This window comes from Rhinichthys klamathensis, unplaced genomic scaffold (assembly GCF_029890125.1).
Source record: "Rhinichthys klamathensis goyatoka isolate OS25496 unplaced genomic scaffold, OSU_Roscu_1.1 h1tg000216l_1, whole genome shotgun sequence".
NCBI classification, from domain to species: Eukaryota; Metazoa; Chordata; class Actinopteri; order Cypriniformes; family Leuciscidae; genus Rhinichthys; species Rhinichthys klamathensis.
The window spans coordinates 1,704,283-1,718,621 of record NW_026606741.1 but is presented as its reverse complement, the minus strand read 5'-3'; the positions used below and the strand labels follow the sequence as shown (position 1 = coordinate 1,718,621).

At 36.6% G+C, this 14,339-nt stretch overlaps 1 protein-coding gene across 1 annotated transcript in view; it reads right to left on the bottom strand.

The window, feature by feature from the left end:
* gucy1a2 (guanylate cyclase 1, soluble, alpha 2) overlaps positions 1–14,086 on the bottom strand; it is a 63,597-nt gene extending 49,511 nt beyond the window's left edge. Inside the window, exons 1-3 of the mRNA XM_056264141.1 lie at positions 13,593–14,086; positions 7,565–7,626; positions 1,400–1,515 (exon numbers count right to left, since the gene is read on the bottom strand). Of these exons, the coding sequence (XP_056120116.1) occupies positions 1,400–1,515; positions 7,565–7,626; positions 13,593–13,829 (415 nt within the window). The 5' untranslated portion in view covers positions 13,830–14,086. The remainder of the gene's footprint in view (positions 1–1,399; positions 1,516–7,564; positions 7,627–13,592) is intronic.
* Between the last annotated feature and the right edge of the window lie 253 nt (positions 14,087–14,339).

Genomic DNA, 14,339 nt, shown 5'->3' with positions numbered 1-14,339 from the left:
TGCAACGTTATAAAGTTACATGTATTGCAAAATACATAATGATTTGAGGACCAAGTTTGTAGTCAAAGTATGGGCAGGCCATAGTCAATGTAAAGCATATTATTGACGTTTAGTCCCTATTAGTGAATGTGCCATATAACTTTTTATCCGCTGTTATCGGTGGCCCTGTTTACTAGCCTGCGCGTTCACGACAGGCTCCGCTGTGGAGGACGAGCTGTGGAGGGAGGGCTGTAGCGCAGCAGAGAGCAAGGGGGTGGGACCTGTAAGTTGTGCTTGTTCAAATTTTCAGGCTAAGTCAACGTTTTCTCAAAACTCCCTACAGCAGCTTTAAACAAACCGAAAGTATAAAAAGTCACGTGCACACTTGTGTATGCATCGCACATGCAGAATATTTTCTATGAAGGATGCAGGACATTTAAACATGTGATCAAGCAGATCGGATCATCAGCCAATCAGGACACGGTGCGTTTACACTCATGTGGCTTCTGTATCCGGATAGCTTAAAGGGGACATATTATGCAAAATTGACTTTTATAATGTTTTCGAACATATTTATGTGTCCGCAGTGTGTGTACACAACCAACCTATTGTGGTATTGTTGTTTTCCCGATAAATCTGAAACGGCGTCTAAAAATGAGCTGTTCAGGGATGTGCTCCAAAGTGATGTCACATTGATTAAGCCCCGCCCATGACTGCTATTGGACTCCGCCCAATTAGCATAGCTCCGCCCCTCAGTGAGCTGTACACAGTCCGCCATGTTTATCTCCTCACCAGAGCATTAAACAGCAGCATTCAAGTAAGAAATGTATTCTTATTAAAGCTACTAAAGTTATTCAGTCACGATTTCTGTTTTGTTTTATTCATATTATATTACGCTGCTGTCACTTTAATACAAAGATCTAATATACACATGTGATTTCTTTCGCTGCTGTTTACATTCACAGACACAACCAACCTTGTGTGTATGACCGCCAGCTTTCCGTGCGCGTGATTCGGGTGTGTGCGCTCAGAAAACCAAATATCAGAAGATAAACTAATATGGCTTTAAAACGCATGCAGATAATAAACTTTCATGATGACGAAGAACTGCAATGTCACAAGAGTGATGGTGATAGAGATGATAATCAAAACCAAACTGATGTTTTAGCTGTCGCAGAGTATCGGATGCACGAGCTGTACAGGCTCCGCCCTCTTCTGGAAAGGGGGCGGGGATCAGCAGCTCATTTGCATTTAAAGAGACATGCACCAAAACAGCATGTCATTCCTTCCACTCAAAAATGGGAAAAGCTTCACAGACACATTCTGTGAACACCCGAGACATGTTTTATATCTTGTAAAAAGGGGCATGATAGGTCACCTTTAAAGTTTTAGTTAACTATATCATCCCTGGTGCACTTACCTAAAATAGTTGCTGTGTATTTCAGTATTCCTGAGATGTCAGTCTGGCTGTCGCAGCGCGAGTTCTCAAACAAACACTTCTGCTCGTCTGACAAGCTTCGTACAAACTCTTGTCCACTGTGTGTGTGAGAGAGAGAGAGGGGGAGAGGGAGAGGGAGGGAGAGAGAGATAGAGAGAGGGAGGGAGAGAGAGATAGAGATAGAGAGATAGAGAGAGAGAGAGAGAGAGAGAGGGAGAGAGAGATACAGAGAGATAGAGAGAGAGAGAGAGAGAGAGAGAGAGAGAGAGAGAGAGAGAGAGGGAGGGAGGGAGAGGGAGGGAGGGAGAGGGAGGGAGGGAGAGAGAGACAGAGAGACAGAGAGAGAGAGAGAGAGAGAGAGAGAGAGAGAGATAGAGAGATAGAGAGATAGAGAGAGAGATAGAGAGATAGAGAGAGAGAGAGGGAGGGAGAGGGAGAGAAAGAGAGAGAGAGAGAGAGAGAGAGAGAGAGAGAGAGAGAGAGAGAGGGAGGGAGAGAGAGATAGATAGAGAGAGAGAGAGGGAGAGAGAGATAGATAGAGAGAGAGAGAGATTTTGATTAACATTAATCTTGTGTTTAAAAAGTTAGGAAAAAGGGTAACCAAAATATCCAAAGAAAACATTATTACTTTTAAGATATTCCTCGTTTAATTCCTATATGGAGGAATACAAATAGAAACAAATGAGACGAATGTTGAGATGAAGTATTTGGACACTTAAACATGTTTGCATGTCAACGTAAAGTCAAATTTATTTTACTTTTCATAATACACAGTGTCTCAAAGCAGCTTTACAGAAAATCATGTTTTTGTTTATAATAACTTCATATCTTCACGCATTATAGTCACATTTAGCAGATTAAAGCTGGCCGATAAAACATAGTTTACATTTTGCGACACAAGCAAAACAAACTGTTGAGATTTGCTATATAATAGATTTGTCGGATTAATTGGATACACAAGATTTGCTTTACATAATTAATTATACTGTATGTATGTGAATAAAGTTGGACAAACTGATATATACAACTTTATATAAAGAGCAGGGCACTAATATAGTTACATTTTGTGACAAAATAGTCAGGAATTTGCCTTTTCTTTAGGCAGTTTGCTATATACTGTAGTATATATCCTATGTCATCGCATTTGTACAAAATTTCAAACCAAGTAATTTATTACACACTTTACAAACAACAGCACTTGACCAAAACCTTTCATTATATCTAGTGTTCAAAACTGATCAATTTGTTTTGCTATTTTTGGATTACATGAAATCCATTTTAGCCCTCTAGTGCTGCTTTTCAATGAAATAATTGTCCTATAATTTAGTTTGATAATGTTATTTATTATTTTGTATATATTCAGGTGATTTTATGGTACTAAAGTATATTTATGCAGTAATTATGATCCATTTATTCACTTTTTGAGAATAGACCTGAAAATGAAATTTCCAACTTAAACTGTCATAAATCTTGAATGGTTTAGAGCGTTTGGTCTCTTTTTAAAGACGACACTTGGCAGATTATTGCTAAAGTGAAAAAAAAAAAGTGAAAAAAAGAGAACGTAAAAAAGTTACGTTTATTGTTGTGAAAAAACTCTATTTTCAATTTTTATATGAAATATATATTTTCAAAAACACGTTTTACTCTAAAACTGTGAGAATATCAAAGACATAAATCTAAACAAGCTGTTTTCAGTGAGATGTTGTTCGGCTGCAGTACCGAACGCTTCCACTAGAGGAAACTCGACTCACATTCGTTTCCAATGCGCTCGTTTTTGACCGAGAATATTTGTTTCTGGACCATTTAACCTTTTCGATTCATGTCCATGTTTGTGTGTGTGTGTGTGTGTGTGTGTGTGTGTGTGTGTGTGTGTGTGTGTGTGTGTGTGTGCTGGTGTGCGTGTGTTTTTCAAACAACCAAGTTTCGTAACATTCCAACGAAGTAAAAAAAATATATAAATAAAAAATTTAAAAACACTTTTTCGATCAAAAATGACAGAACAGTACGGAAGCGTATTGCATTCACTTGAGGAAAAAAAAATCCACTCTGTTTTTCTGAATTAACAAGTTAATTATCTCAGAATTACGAGATAATTTTTCATGGAAAAAAGTTTTTGCTCTGTTTTTCTGAATTAACGAGTTAATTATCTCAGAATTATGAGATACATTTTTCTTGAAAAACATTTTTTTCACTCTGTTTTTATGAATTAATGAGTTACTCATAATTTTGAGATAATTAAGTCATTAATTCAGAACCACAGAGCAAAAACTTTTTTCCATGGAAAATTATCTCGTAATTCTGAGATAATTAACTCGTTAATTCAGAAAAACAGAGCAAAAACTTTTTCCCATGAAAAATTCTCGTTAATTCAGAAAAAACAGAGCAAAAACTTTTTTCCATGAAAAATTATCTCGTATTCTAAGATAATTCACTCGTTAATTCAGAAAAACAGAGCAAAAACTTTTTTTCCATGGAAAATTGTCTCGTAATTCTGAGATAATTAACTCGTTAATTCAGAAAAACAGAGCAAAAACTTTTTCCCATGAAAAATTCTCTCGTAATTCTAAGATAATTAACTCGTTAATTCAGAAAAACAGAGCAAAAACTTTTTTCCATGGAAAATTATCTCGTAATTCTGAGATAATTAACTCGTTAATTCAGAAAAACAGAGCAAAAACTTTTTCCCATGAAAAATTCTCTCGTAATTCTAAGATAATTAACTCGTTAATTCAGAAAAACAGAGCAAAAACTTTTTCCCATGAAAAATGTATCTCGTAATTCTGAGATAATTAACTCGTTCATTCAGAAAAACAGAGCAAAAACTTTTTTCCATGGAAAATTATCTCGTAATTCTGAGATAATTAACTCGTTAATTCAGAAAAACAGAGCAAAAACTTTTTCCCATGAAAAATTCTCTCGTAATTCTGAGATAATTAACTCGTTAATTCAGAAAAACAGAGCAAAAACTTTTTTTCCATGGAAAATTGTCTCGTAATTCTGAGATAATTAACTCGTTAATTCAGAAAAACAGAGCAAAAACTTTTTCCCATGAAAAATTATCTCGTAATTCTAAGATAATTAACTCGTTAATTCAGAAAAACAGAGCAAAAACTTTTTTCCATGTAAAATTATCTCGTAATTCTGAGATAATTAACTCGTTAATTCAGAAAAACAGAGCAAAAACTTTTTCCCATGAAAAATTCTCTCGTAATTCTAAGATAATTAACTCGTTAATTCAGAAAAACAGAGCAAAAACTTTTTCCCATGAAAAATGTATCTCGTAATTCTGAGATAATTAACTCGTTCATTCAGAAAAACAGAGCAAAAACTTTTTTCCATGGAAAATTATCTCGTAATTCTGAGATAATTAACTCGTTAATTCAGAAAAACAGAGCAAAAACTTTTTCCCATGAAAAATTCTCTCGTAATTCTGAGATAATTAACTCGTTAATTCAGAAAAACAGAGCAAAAACTTTTTCCCATGGAAAATTAACTCGTTAATTCAGAAAAACAGAGCAAAAACTTTTTCCCATGGAAAATTATCTCGCTAATTCAGAAAAACAGAGCAAAAACTTTTTTCCATGGAAAATTATCTCGTAATTCTGAGATAATTAACTCGTTAAATCAGAAAAACAGAGCAAAAACTTTTTTCCATGAAAAATGTATCTCGTAATTCTGAGATAATTAACTCGTTCATTCAGAAAAACAGAGCAAAAACTTTTTCCCATGAAGAATTATCTCGTAATTCTGAGATAATTAACTCGTTCATTCAGAAACACAGAGCAAAAACTTTTTCCCATGAAAAATTATCTCGTAATTCTGAGATAATTAACTCGTTCATTCAGAAAAACAGAGCAAAAACTTTTTTCCATGGAAAATTATCTCGTAATTCTGAGATAATTAACTCGTTAATTCAGAAAAACAGAGCAAAAACTTTTTCCCATGAAAAATTCTCTCGTAATTCTGAGATAATTAACTCGTTAATTCAGAAAAACAGAGCAAAAACTTTTTCCCATGGAAAATTAACTCGTTAATTCAGAAAAACAGAGCAAAAACTTTTTCCCATGGAAAATTATCTCGCTAATTCAGAAAAACAGAGCAAAAACTTTTTTCCATGGAAAATTATCTCGTAATTCTGAGATAATTAACTCGTTAAATCAGAAAAACAGAGCAAAAACTTTTTTCCATGAAAAATGTATCTCGTAATTCTGAGATAATTAACTCGTTCATTCAGAAAAACAGAGCAAAAACTTTTTCCCATGAAGAATTATCTCGTAATTCTGAGATAATTAACTCGTTCATTCAGAAACACAGAGCAAAAACTTTTTCCCATGAAAAATTATCTCGTAATTCTGAGATAATTAACTCGTTAATTCAGAAAAACAGAGCAAAAACTTTTTCCCATGGAAAATTATCTCGCTTATTCAGAAAAACAGAGCAAAAACTTTTTCTCATGAAAAATTCTCGTAATTCTGAGATAATTAACTCGTTAATTCAGAAAAACAGAGCAAAAACTTTTTTCAACGGAAAATTATCTCGTAATTCTGAGATAATTAAGTCGTTAATTCAGAAAAACAGAGCAAAAACTTTTTCCCATGAAAAATTATCTCGTAATTCTGAGATAATTAACTCGTTAATTCAGAAAAACAGAGCAAAAACTTTTTTCCATGAAAAATGTATCTCGTAATTCTGAGATAATTAACTCGTTCATTCAGAAAAACAGAGCAAAAACTTTTTCCCATGAAGAATTATCTCGTAATTCTGAGATAATTAACTCGTTCATTCAGAAACACAGAGCAAAAACTTTTTCCCATGAAAAATTATCTCGTAATTCTGAGATAATTAACTCGTTAATTCAGAAAAACAGAGCAAAAACTTTTTCCCATGGAAAATTATCTCGCTTATTCAGAAAAACAGAGCAAAAACTTTTTCTCATGAAAAATTCTCGTAATTCTGAGATAATTAACTCGTTAATTCAGAAAAACAGAGCAAAAACTTTTTTCAACGGAAAATTATCTCGTAATTCTGAGATAATTAAGTCGTTAATTCAGAAAAACAGAGCAAAAACTTTTTCCCATGAAAAATTATCTCGTAATTCTGAGATAATTAACTCGTTAATTCAGAAAAACAGAGCAAAAACTTTTTCCCATGAAAAATTATCTCGTAATTCTGAGATAATTAACTCGTTCATTCAGAAAAACAGAGCAAAAACTTTTTCCCATGAAAAATTATCTCGTAATTCTGAGATAATTAACTCGTTAATTCAGAAAAACAGAGCAAAAACTTTTTCCCATGGAAAATTATCTCGCTTATTCAGAAAAACAGAGCAAAAACTTTTTCTCATGAAAAATTCTCGTAATTCTGAGATAATTAACTCGTTAATTCAGAAAAACAGAGCAAAAACTTTTTTCAACGGAAAATTATCTCGTAATTCTGAGATAATTAAGTCGTTAATTCAGAAAAACAGAGCAAAAACTTTTTCCCATGAAAAATTATCTCGTAATTCTGAGATAATTAACTCGTTAATTCAGAAAAACAGAGCAAAAACTTTTTCCCATGAAAAATTATCTCGTAATTCTGAGATAATTAACTCGTTAATTCAGAAAAACAGAGCAAAAACTTTTTCCCATGGAAAATTATCTCGCTTATTCAGAAAAACAGAGCAAAAACTTTTTCCCATGAAAAATTCTCGTAATTCTGAGATAATTAACTCGTTAATTCAGAAAAACAGAGCAAAAACTTTTTTCAACGGAAAATTATCTCGTAATTCTGAGATAATTAACTCGTTAATTCAGAAAAACAGAGCAAAAACTTTTTTCCATGAAAAATTATCTCGTAATTCTGAGATAATAAAACTCGTTAATTCAGAAAAACAGAGCAAAAACTTTTTTCCATGAAAAATGATCTCGTAATTCTGAGATGATTAACTCGTTAATTCAGAAAAACAGAGTTAGATTTATTTCCTCAAGTGAATGCAATACGCTTCCCTAGAGCAGCACCAGAGGGTTCAGTGTGAAGCTGTTGTCAAAAGACTGCATAGAGAGAGTATAGAGCTCTGAAATGATGTGTAAAGTAGAACTCTTCCCAAACTCTACGGGATTATCTTTGTTCTTCTCTCAGAAACAGATGAAAGATGTGCGGATCTACCTGATCTCCCTCTGCCTGTAGAACTCCACTGTTCTCTGCAGGGCCAGCTGAATTGTCTGGGTCTGAAGAGAAGAAAAACAATGCAGTCAGAAGTTGCTCGACCCAGATTCACAAGTGACACTACAAAGACACCATTTAACTGGTAAACAAGAGCGCTCTCTTCACACTGGCCCAAACACGCACGTCCCGTCTCCTTTCACAGGATCTACTGTACAACAGATTCATGGAAAACAACTCAATCAAAAGTTCAAAACGAACCAAGAAAAAAAAAATGTTAATGGAAACTCGATGATGCAAGATTTCTTCACTTTTATAGTTAAAAAAATGGACATTGTACTTTTTTTTTTAAAACAAAGATTATTGGAATGTGTTTTCCTATACTATTTAAGTTTTTCTAATTTAAAGTTTAGTTAAATGTGTTACTTGCCTTTGTAATTGCCTGTAAAATTTACTAAGTGAAAGTGTATAGAGTGCAACAGTCATGTTTCGGATGTAAAAACATTCATTTTCTCCATAGGGAAATTGATTTTTAATGATGACTTACAAACATTTAAAGACTGTGAGGTATGAGGTTGTTAAGCGATGGTATTTGCCTCTTTTGAAGCTGTCAGTTCACATTATTTCAGCTTAGTTTTAAAATAATCGTGTTTAACAGCGGAATTCCTAGTGAAAACTACATTACCCATGATGCTGTACAAAAACATTCCACCAATCAGAGTTGAAAGATCTCTTTAGCTCCGCCCACTCCTATGAAGCACTGCGAATGACGGAATTGAGTTGGTCTCCTCACGTTCTCAAAATAGTGTTATATTTCTCCATCGTTTTTAACTCGATAACGCTGTTTGCAATGCATCATGGGATTGTAGTTCTTTCCCTCACTAAAGCTGTTAAGTTCACAGTCTCGTACCTCTGTGTTTTTGTCCGATTTTCAAAAACTCGTTTTGCTTCAAATCAAAGTTTGCAGTGTTATGATCAGGTTATGATCCACCTCGCAGCTGATTGGCTTGATTCATGGCTTATAACGCTTTAACGAAGACTTCCTGAAAACCCCTTTAAGAGAAATTAATGGAAAAAAATACTTCCTGAAAAAGTGGGCGGGCTCTAATGCACTCTATTGAAGCTCCACAAAGCTGCAGATTAAGTTTTTTACTAATTAAACCAATTCTGTGTTTCTTGAAAAGGTGGTGGTAAACCGATCGCCTCTATTGGATTTGGTTTGTGTTGGCCTTTTTTAAAGGGATTTACAGTGCGGATGTACCTGTAATAGAATACACTTTTAAGCCTTATCCAATCAACTGCCTTTATCACGCTACCACGGCAACAAAAAACCAATCACAATCCTCCTCATTTCAGGAAAGCTCTTAATAGCTGAAACCCAGCTTTACCTGGCCAAATCTGCTTTAGTGATCTTACAGCAATAGTCTCTCTCTCTCTCTCTCGACACTAAACCTGATTTATGCGAACATAACACCGCTGAGGATCATAAGAATTGCAAGAAAAGTGCATTATGGTTATGAGAATGCGGGGGGGAAATTAGCTTGATTGTTGGAAAATCAAGTGCAGTGCAAAAATCTTTATGGTTTTGATTTTCTTTGTGCAAACATGTAATTTTTTGGGGGGTTTTTTTCTGTTACGGGTTTGGGATGAAATGTGAGTTCACTCAAACTGTGTGTGTGAGAGAGAAAGAGACTGATTCTGTTTGACCCGTCACATTATACTGTGTGTCTGAAACTAATTCCCATGACAGTGACCTTGATGTTCACTGACCACACACACACACAGCATGAAAAAACAAAAAACTAAAATCACTGCACTTTTATGAGCACCCGCAGCAGAAGCGCACTGAAGTAAGTTCTCTTTCACGTGTAATTGCGCTTAAACATAAGTAACAAAACATAATTAAACAAAAAGGTCGAGAGAAAACCGGATGTACGTCAGTATAGACCTTATGCGGCTGTCTTTGAACTTCTGTTTTTGCGGTAACTCTGTATATTTCTATGGCATCGCTGTCTAAGAGTTATTAGCTAGTGAAGTTGATTTACTTACTGTAGAGTTAAGGACAGTTATCATGAGCACTGGAATGTTTCAAGAAGATTTCTCAGGCGTTTCCCGACGTTTCAGTGTGGATGGGAAACTTCTAAATTCACCTTACTGCGCATGCGTGAAACTCACCTCAAATATGATGCGTCCAGGTCGCTGAACTCAGTCACCATATGTTTGGTCTAAAACGCAACTGCTCCGTATTGACGCAGGACAGCAGCTGTGAGTACATTTTCATTGACTTAAACGCTGTCTCAGAGTGGACGGAAGGCCAAACCGGAGAAAAAAATATACGTTTTCAAACGAAAACGTATTAGTGTGTGGACATGGCCTTAAAAACGAGCGGTTCATAATATGGAAAAATACAAACCGGAGGAAAGAGCGCATCGCTGAAAGGGGCGGAGCTACACGATCTCTGTAAACCTGCTGATGTTGGTGCGTTCAAGTCCTCCTGGGAAGTTCGTACGTACGAGGTGGGAAGTCGTGTTTACGACGGCAGTGCGTTCAAGTCACTTTCATCGGAGTAAGATGGCGGAGTACTTTCTCTTAATTAATTACACAAAAATACAGTAAGGTTCTTAAACTCTTGTTCTAGAAAATGAAGAACAAATAAATTGGCATCAGATGTACTCTGTTTTTTAATGTTTTTAATTAATTTATGAAGCCACTGCCAACTTTATTGTTACATGTTGCATTGTTATATTATAATGCAATCATATTCTGTGCAAGCAATTAGCTTAACTGCGCTGTAAATAGAAAACCTTGACAATATCACTGCCTAATATTTAAGTATTGTGGTATTCCGCCATGTTTCTCAGTGACACGCCCACAACTCGGAAAGATCGGGGCTTATGGTGCGTTCACGTGCTATGGTAATAATGGTAAATACCAAAAGCCGACGTGGGAAATGCACATGAACACCCCCACATGTGGTATTTTCCACTGGGCAACTCGTAGAAAATTTTGATGCACGAGTTGCCGAGATGAGATAACCTTTGACCTTTTCAAAATGGCGGAGAGCAACGCGAGAGTCGTGAATGGTAAAAATATGTACTATTCATGATCTACAAAATATAACGTTACAGCATATTATTAACCGTTTGAGTTTTGATAAATCATTTTCTTGCTGTTTGCAGATGACTTAGCAATCTAAAATAGTTTTACCTAAATAACAGGTCTGGATCTCCATCTTTTTACCACATTACGACAACAAAAGCACTTGAACGCAACACACTGGTAAATACCAGTTCACAAGTGGAAAATATCATATTTTCCATAGCACGTGAACGCACCATTAGAGAAAATACCGAGCTCCCCACTGGTATTTTACGACATTGTGGTGGCGTTCAAGTGCATTCAACTCGTAAATCCGATCTATACGAGATGACTTGAACGCACCATCTGATTCGCTAATGTTAATCAAACAACAAGACACAAGAAAACACTCACTGCTCTCGACTGAATAACTTCGGTCGCTTTAATAAGAATCGATGTATATTTCATTCATACAGTGAAATCTATGCAGTGTTTACTTTGACATTTGATTACTCGATTTCTTAGTCAAATGCTACTGTTAGAAAGAGCTGACATTTCTAAAGTGCCATTTATTTAAAAAATATTGAATTAAATAAAGTCGAATACTATTTTGGGCTGAATTATCTGCTATTCTTTTGTTGTTGAGCATCAAATCATCATATCAGAGTGATTTCTGAAGGATCATGTGACACTGAAGACTGGAGTAATGATGCTGAAAATACAGCTTTGATCACAGGAATAAATTACACTTTACTATATATATTCACATAGAAAACAGTTATTTTAAATTGAAATAATATTTCACAATATAGTACTGATTTTCCTGTATTTTTAAATAAAATAAATGCAGCCTTGGTGAGCAGAAGAGACTCTTTCAAAAACATTAAAAAATGTGGTGTAAATTTTCTTCAGCTTGACACCAGATATTAAAGATATTCTGCAAAATATTGCTGTATTATATGCAGCATCTGAACAGAAACATAACCTCAAAAGTTGAGGTGAAATCGACGAGCCACACAAACACTACTCACGTGAAGTGCACTGATCCTATAGAGTTTGAGGTTAACATTGCTAAGCTAAAAACATAAATAAAAAAATAACACAAATAATATTGCACTTTTCAGACTAAATGATTTATATCAATAGCACTCAGAACTGAATAAAACATATATTCTAATCAACATTTTTAAACCCAGTCCACGCTGTTTGAGCTTGTTGCCATGCATTTGTTTTTCACTGACTTATTTCGGCTGAAACGAGCGATAGAGAGAGCATAATGTTTCTACCTTCTGTAGTTTTAGCATCAGAAGAATCTATGATGTCTAATGTTTTATGTATATATGAGCTTCTTTTCTATAGTTTTTACAGCTAATCCCCAGAGGAATATTTCTGTATCTTTTCATTTATCACAAACAGCAGCTAAACAATGTAAATCTCTCTATCAAACACACACACACACACACACAAAACCAAAGGATTAATATCTTGTAAAGAGCCGTGTGTTCAGTGAACATTTGTTCAAGCCTCAGACATTATTTGGACAGACATGCAAACATAAGCAGCTGTTTACCAGAGCGAAACACAGAAAAACACCAATGATCAGTTAATGCAAACGTTATTACTGACATCTGTAATACTGTACAATCTGAATCGCTAACATCATTTTGTAAATACTTGACAATGAGGTCTCAAGCATTAAATAACAACGAGCAATACATATTTTATAGTATGTATTATTCTTTGTTAAAGTTAGTTAATACAAATTCATCTACTCATTGTTAGTCCATGTAAGCCATTAAATAATATGAAAATATACATATGTAAGATTAACATTGTGGTTAATTTTAACTAATGACATTTTTGGAAAACAAAACAAATTTTTGTAAAGTGCTACCAGATTTTTTTTATTCAACGTCAACATTGTCAAGAGAGAGTTTAGGTGCATGTAGAAGTTGCGTATAGTAGCATGTGTGGATGAGCCGTATGTCCATATACAGCCGGGCTTAGAATCCAGCTACACACACACACACACACGTGCATCTCAGGGCATGCACATTCTGATGCAGAACTCTGCGGTACAGTGTGTGTGTTTCTTTGAGGCCCAAAACACCAGGGACCAGCGTACCGAGAGGTTATCGTGCCCCTTCACACACACACACACACACACACACACACACACACACACACACACACACACACACACATTTGTCTGAATGTGCACCGCGCTGTTTCGCTACACATGAGACAGGATGAATATGTAAGAATACATGCTGACACACACGCACAACACACAGCTGGGCCTGAACAAACACAGCACGCTTTACATTAATTCTCCATTCACACACACACACACACACGCACGCACACACAATAAATGTAAGATGGTCTGAATGATTGGGCAACATCTGCACTGTCACCGGTTGTGTTTTCCACTGTTTGGATGAGATGTAAGAACTGTGTAATCTGCTCTCATGAGTCAAATCCATCTTCATCATCATCATCATCATCATCATCACTCTAACATCACCTAGACTACTAACACTGCTGTAAACGGTTAGAGAGATGGTGATTCTAACTCTATCTCTTGTCTATCCTTCATTTATATACATATATAGCTTTATTCCTTATGTCTTGTACCTATACTTTAGCCTTCTGTCTCCCGTTCTATACGCAAACATACAATATCATGTCTAGACTCCGTTCTGATTCTAGATGATTTTGTTTGTACATTAACGCTTTAATCATTACTATTCAATACTCTCTAGCCTATGTGTGTGGCGAATATCCATCTGTGTGTATACTACTCCATATTAATGCAGATTCTGTTCTACACCAGACTCCAGATGTTACCCTTTAAAAATCCATGTCATGTATAATACACTAAGTTTGTGAGGAGCACATCTGTGTCTCGTGTGTTTTGGTGTGTGTGTGTGCTGAAGGGAAGGTTCGGTACCGTCGGTGATGTGAGGCGTCTCAAACTCTCCCCGAGCGAGTCCAGATTGACGCGTTTGCGGCGCGCGACCCTCCTGCTGAGCGCCGCGTCCTCGAACGGACACGCGTGCGTCTCCACGGGACTCCTGCCGTTCCAGAACACGCGCGAGAACGGGCACTCTCCGTCCTCCCCGGGGCTCTCCAGGTAGTCCGAGCCCATGGAGCTGAAGGATTCGGAGGAGATCTTCCGCGAGGACATGCTGATGCTGAAGCGCGCGGACTCATCAGACGCGCGGGGGACACGGAACCATCGCGGAACCGGGACGCGCGCGTCAGCCGAATGAACGCAGCAGCGCCTGAAGGGAACGCTGGATCGCCAAGTGCGCAAAACCACGGATTCTGTCTGTCTGTCAGCGTGGGTGTGTGGGGTGGGATGGAGAGGGGTGCTCGTATTACCGAATCCCGTTCCCCTCGGTGACCCAGCAGCTCCGTAGACCGATAAAGACCCCCGGAGACATCATCATCATCATCCGTCTTCCGTGCGGGGCTCTGCGGGTTTGACGCGGGGAGAGTCGCGGAGACGCGCGTTCAGATGCGCGTAAAGATGAGAAATATTCCAATCGTCCAGGGCGCGCAGAACTAAGACACAACCAATCGGTTAACGTACAGCAAAAAGCCTATACACCCTCCCCTCAGAGAGAGAGAGAGAGAGAGAGAGAGAGAGAGAGAGAGAGAGAGAGAGAGAGAGAGAGAGAGAGAGAGAGAGAGA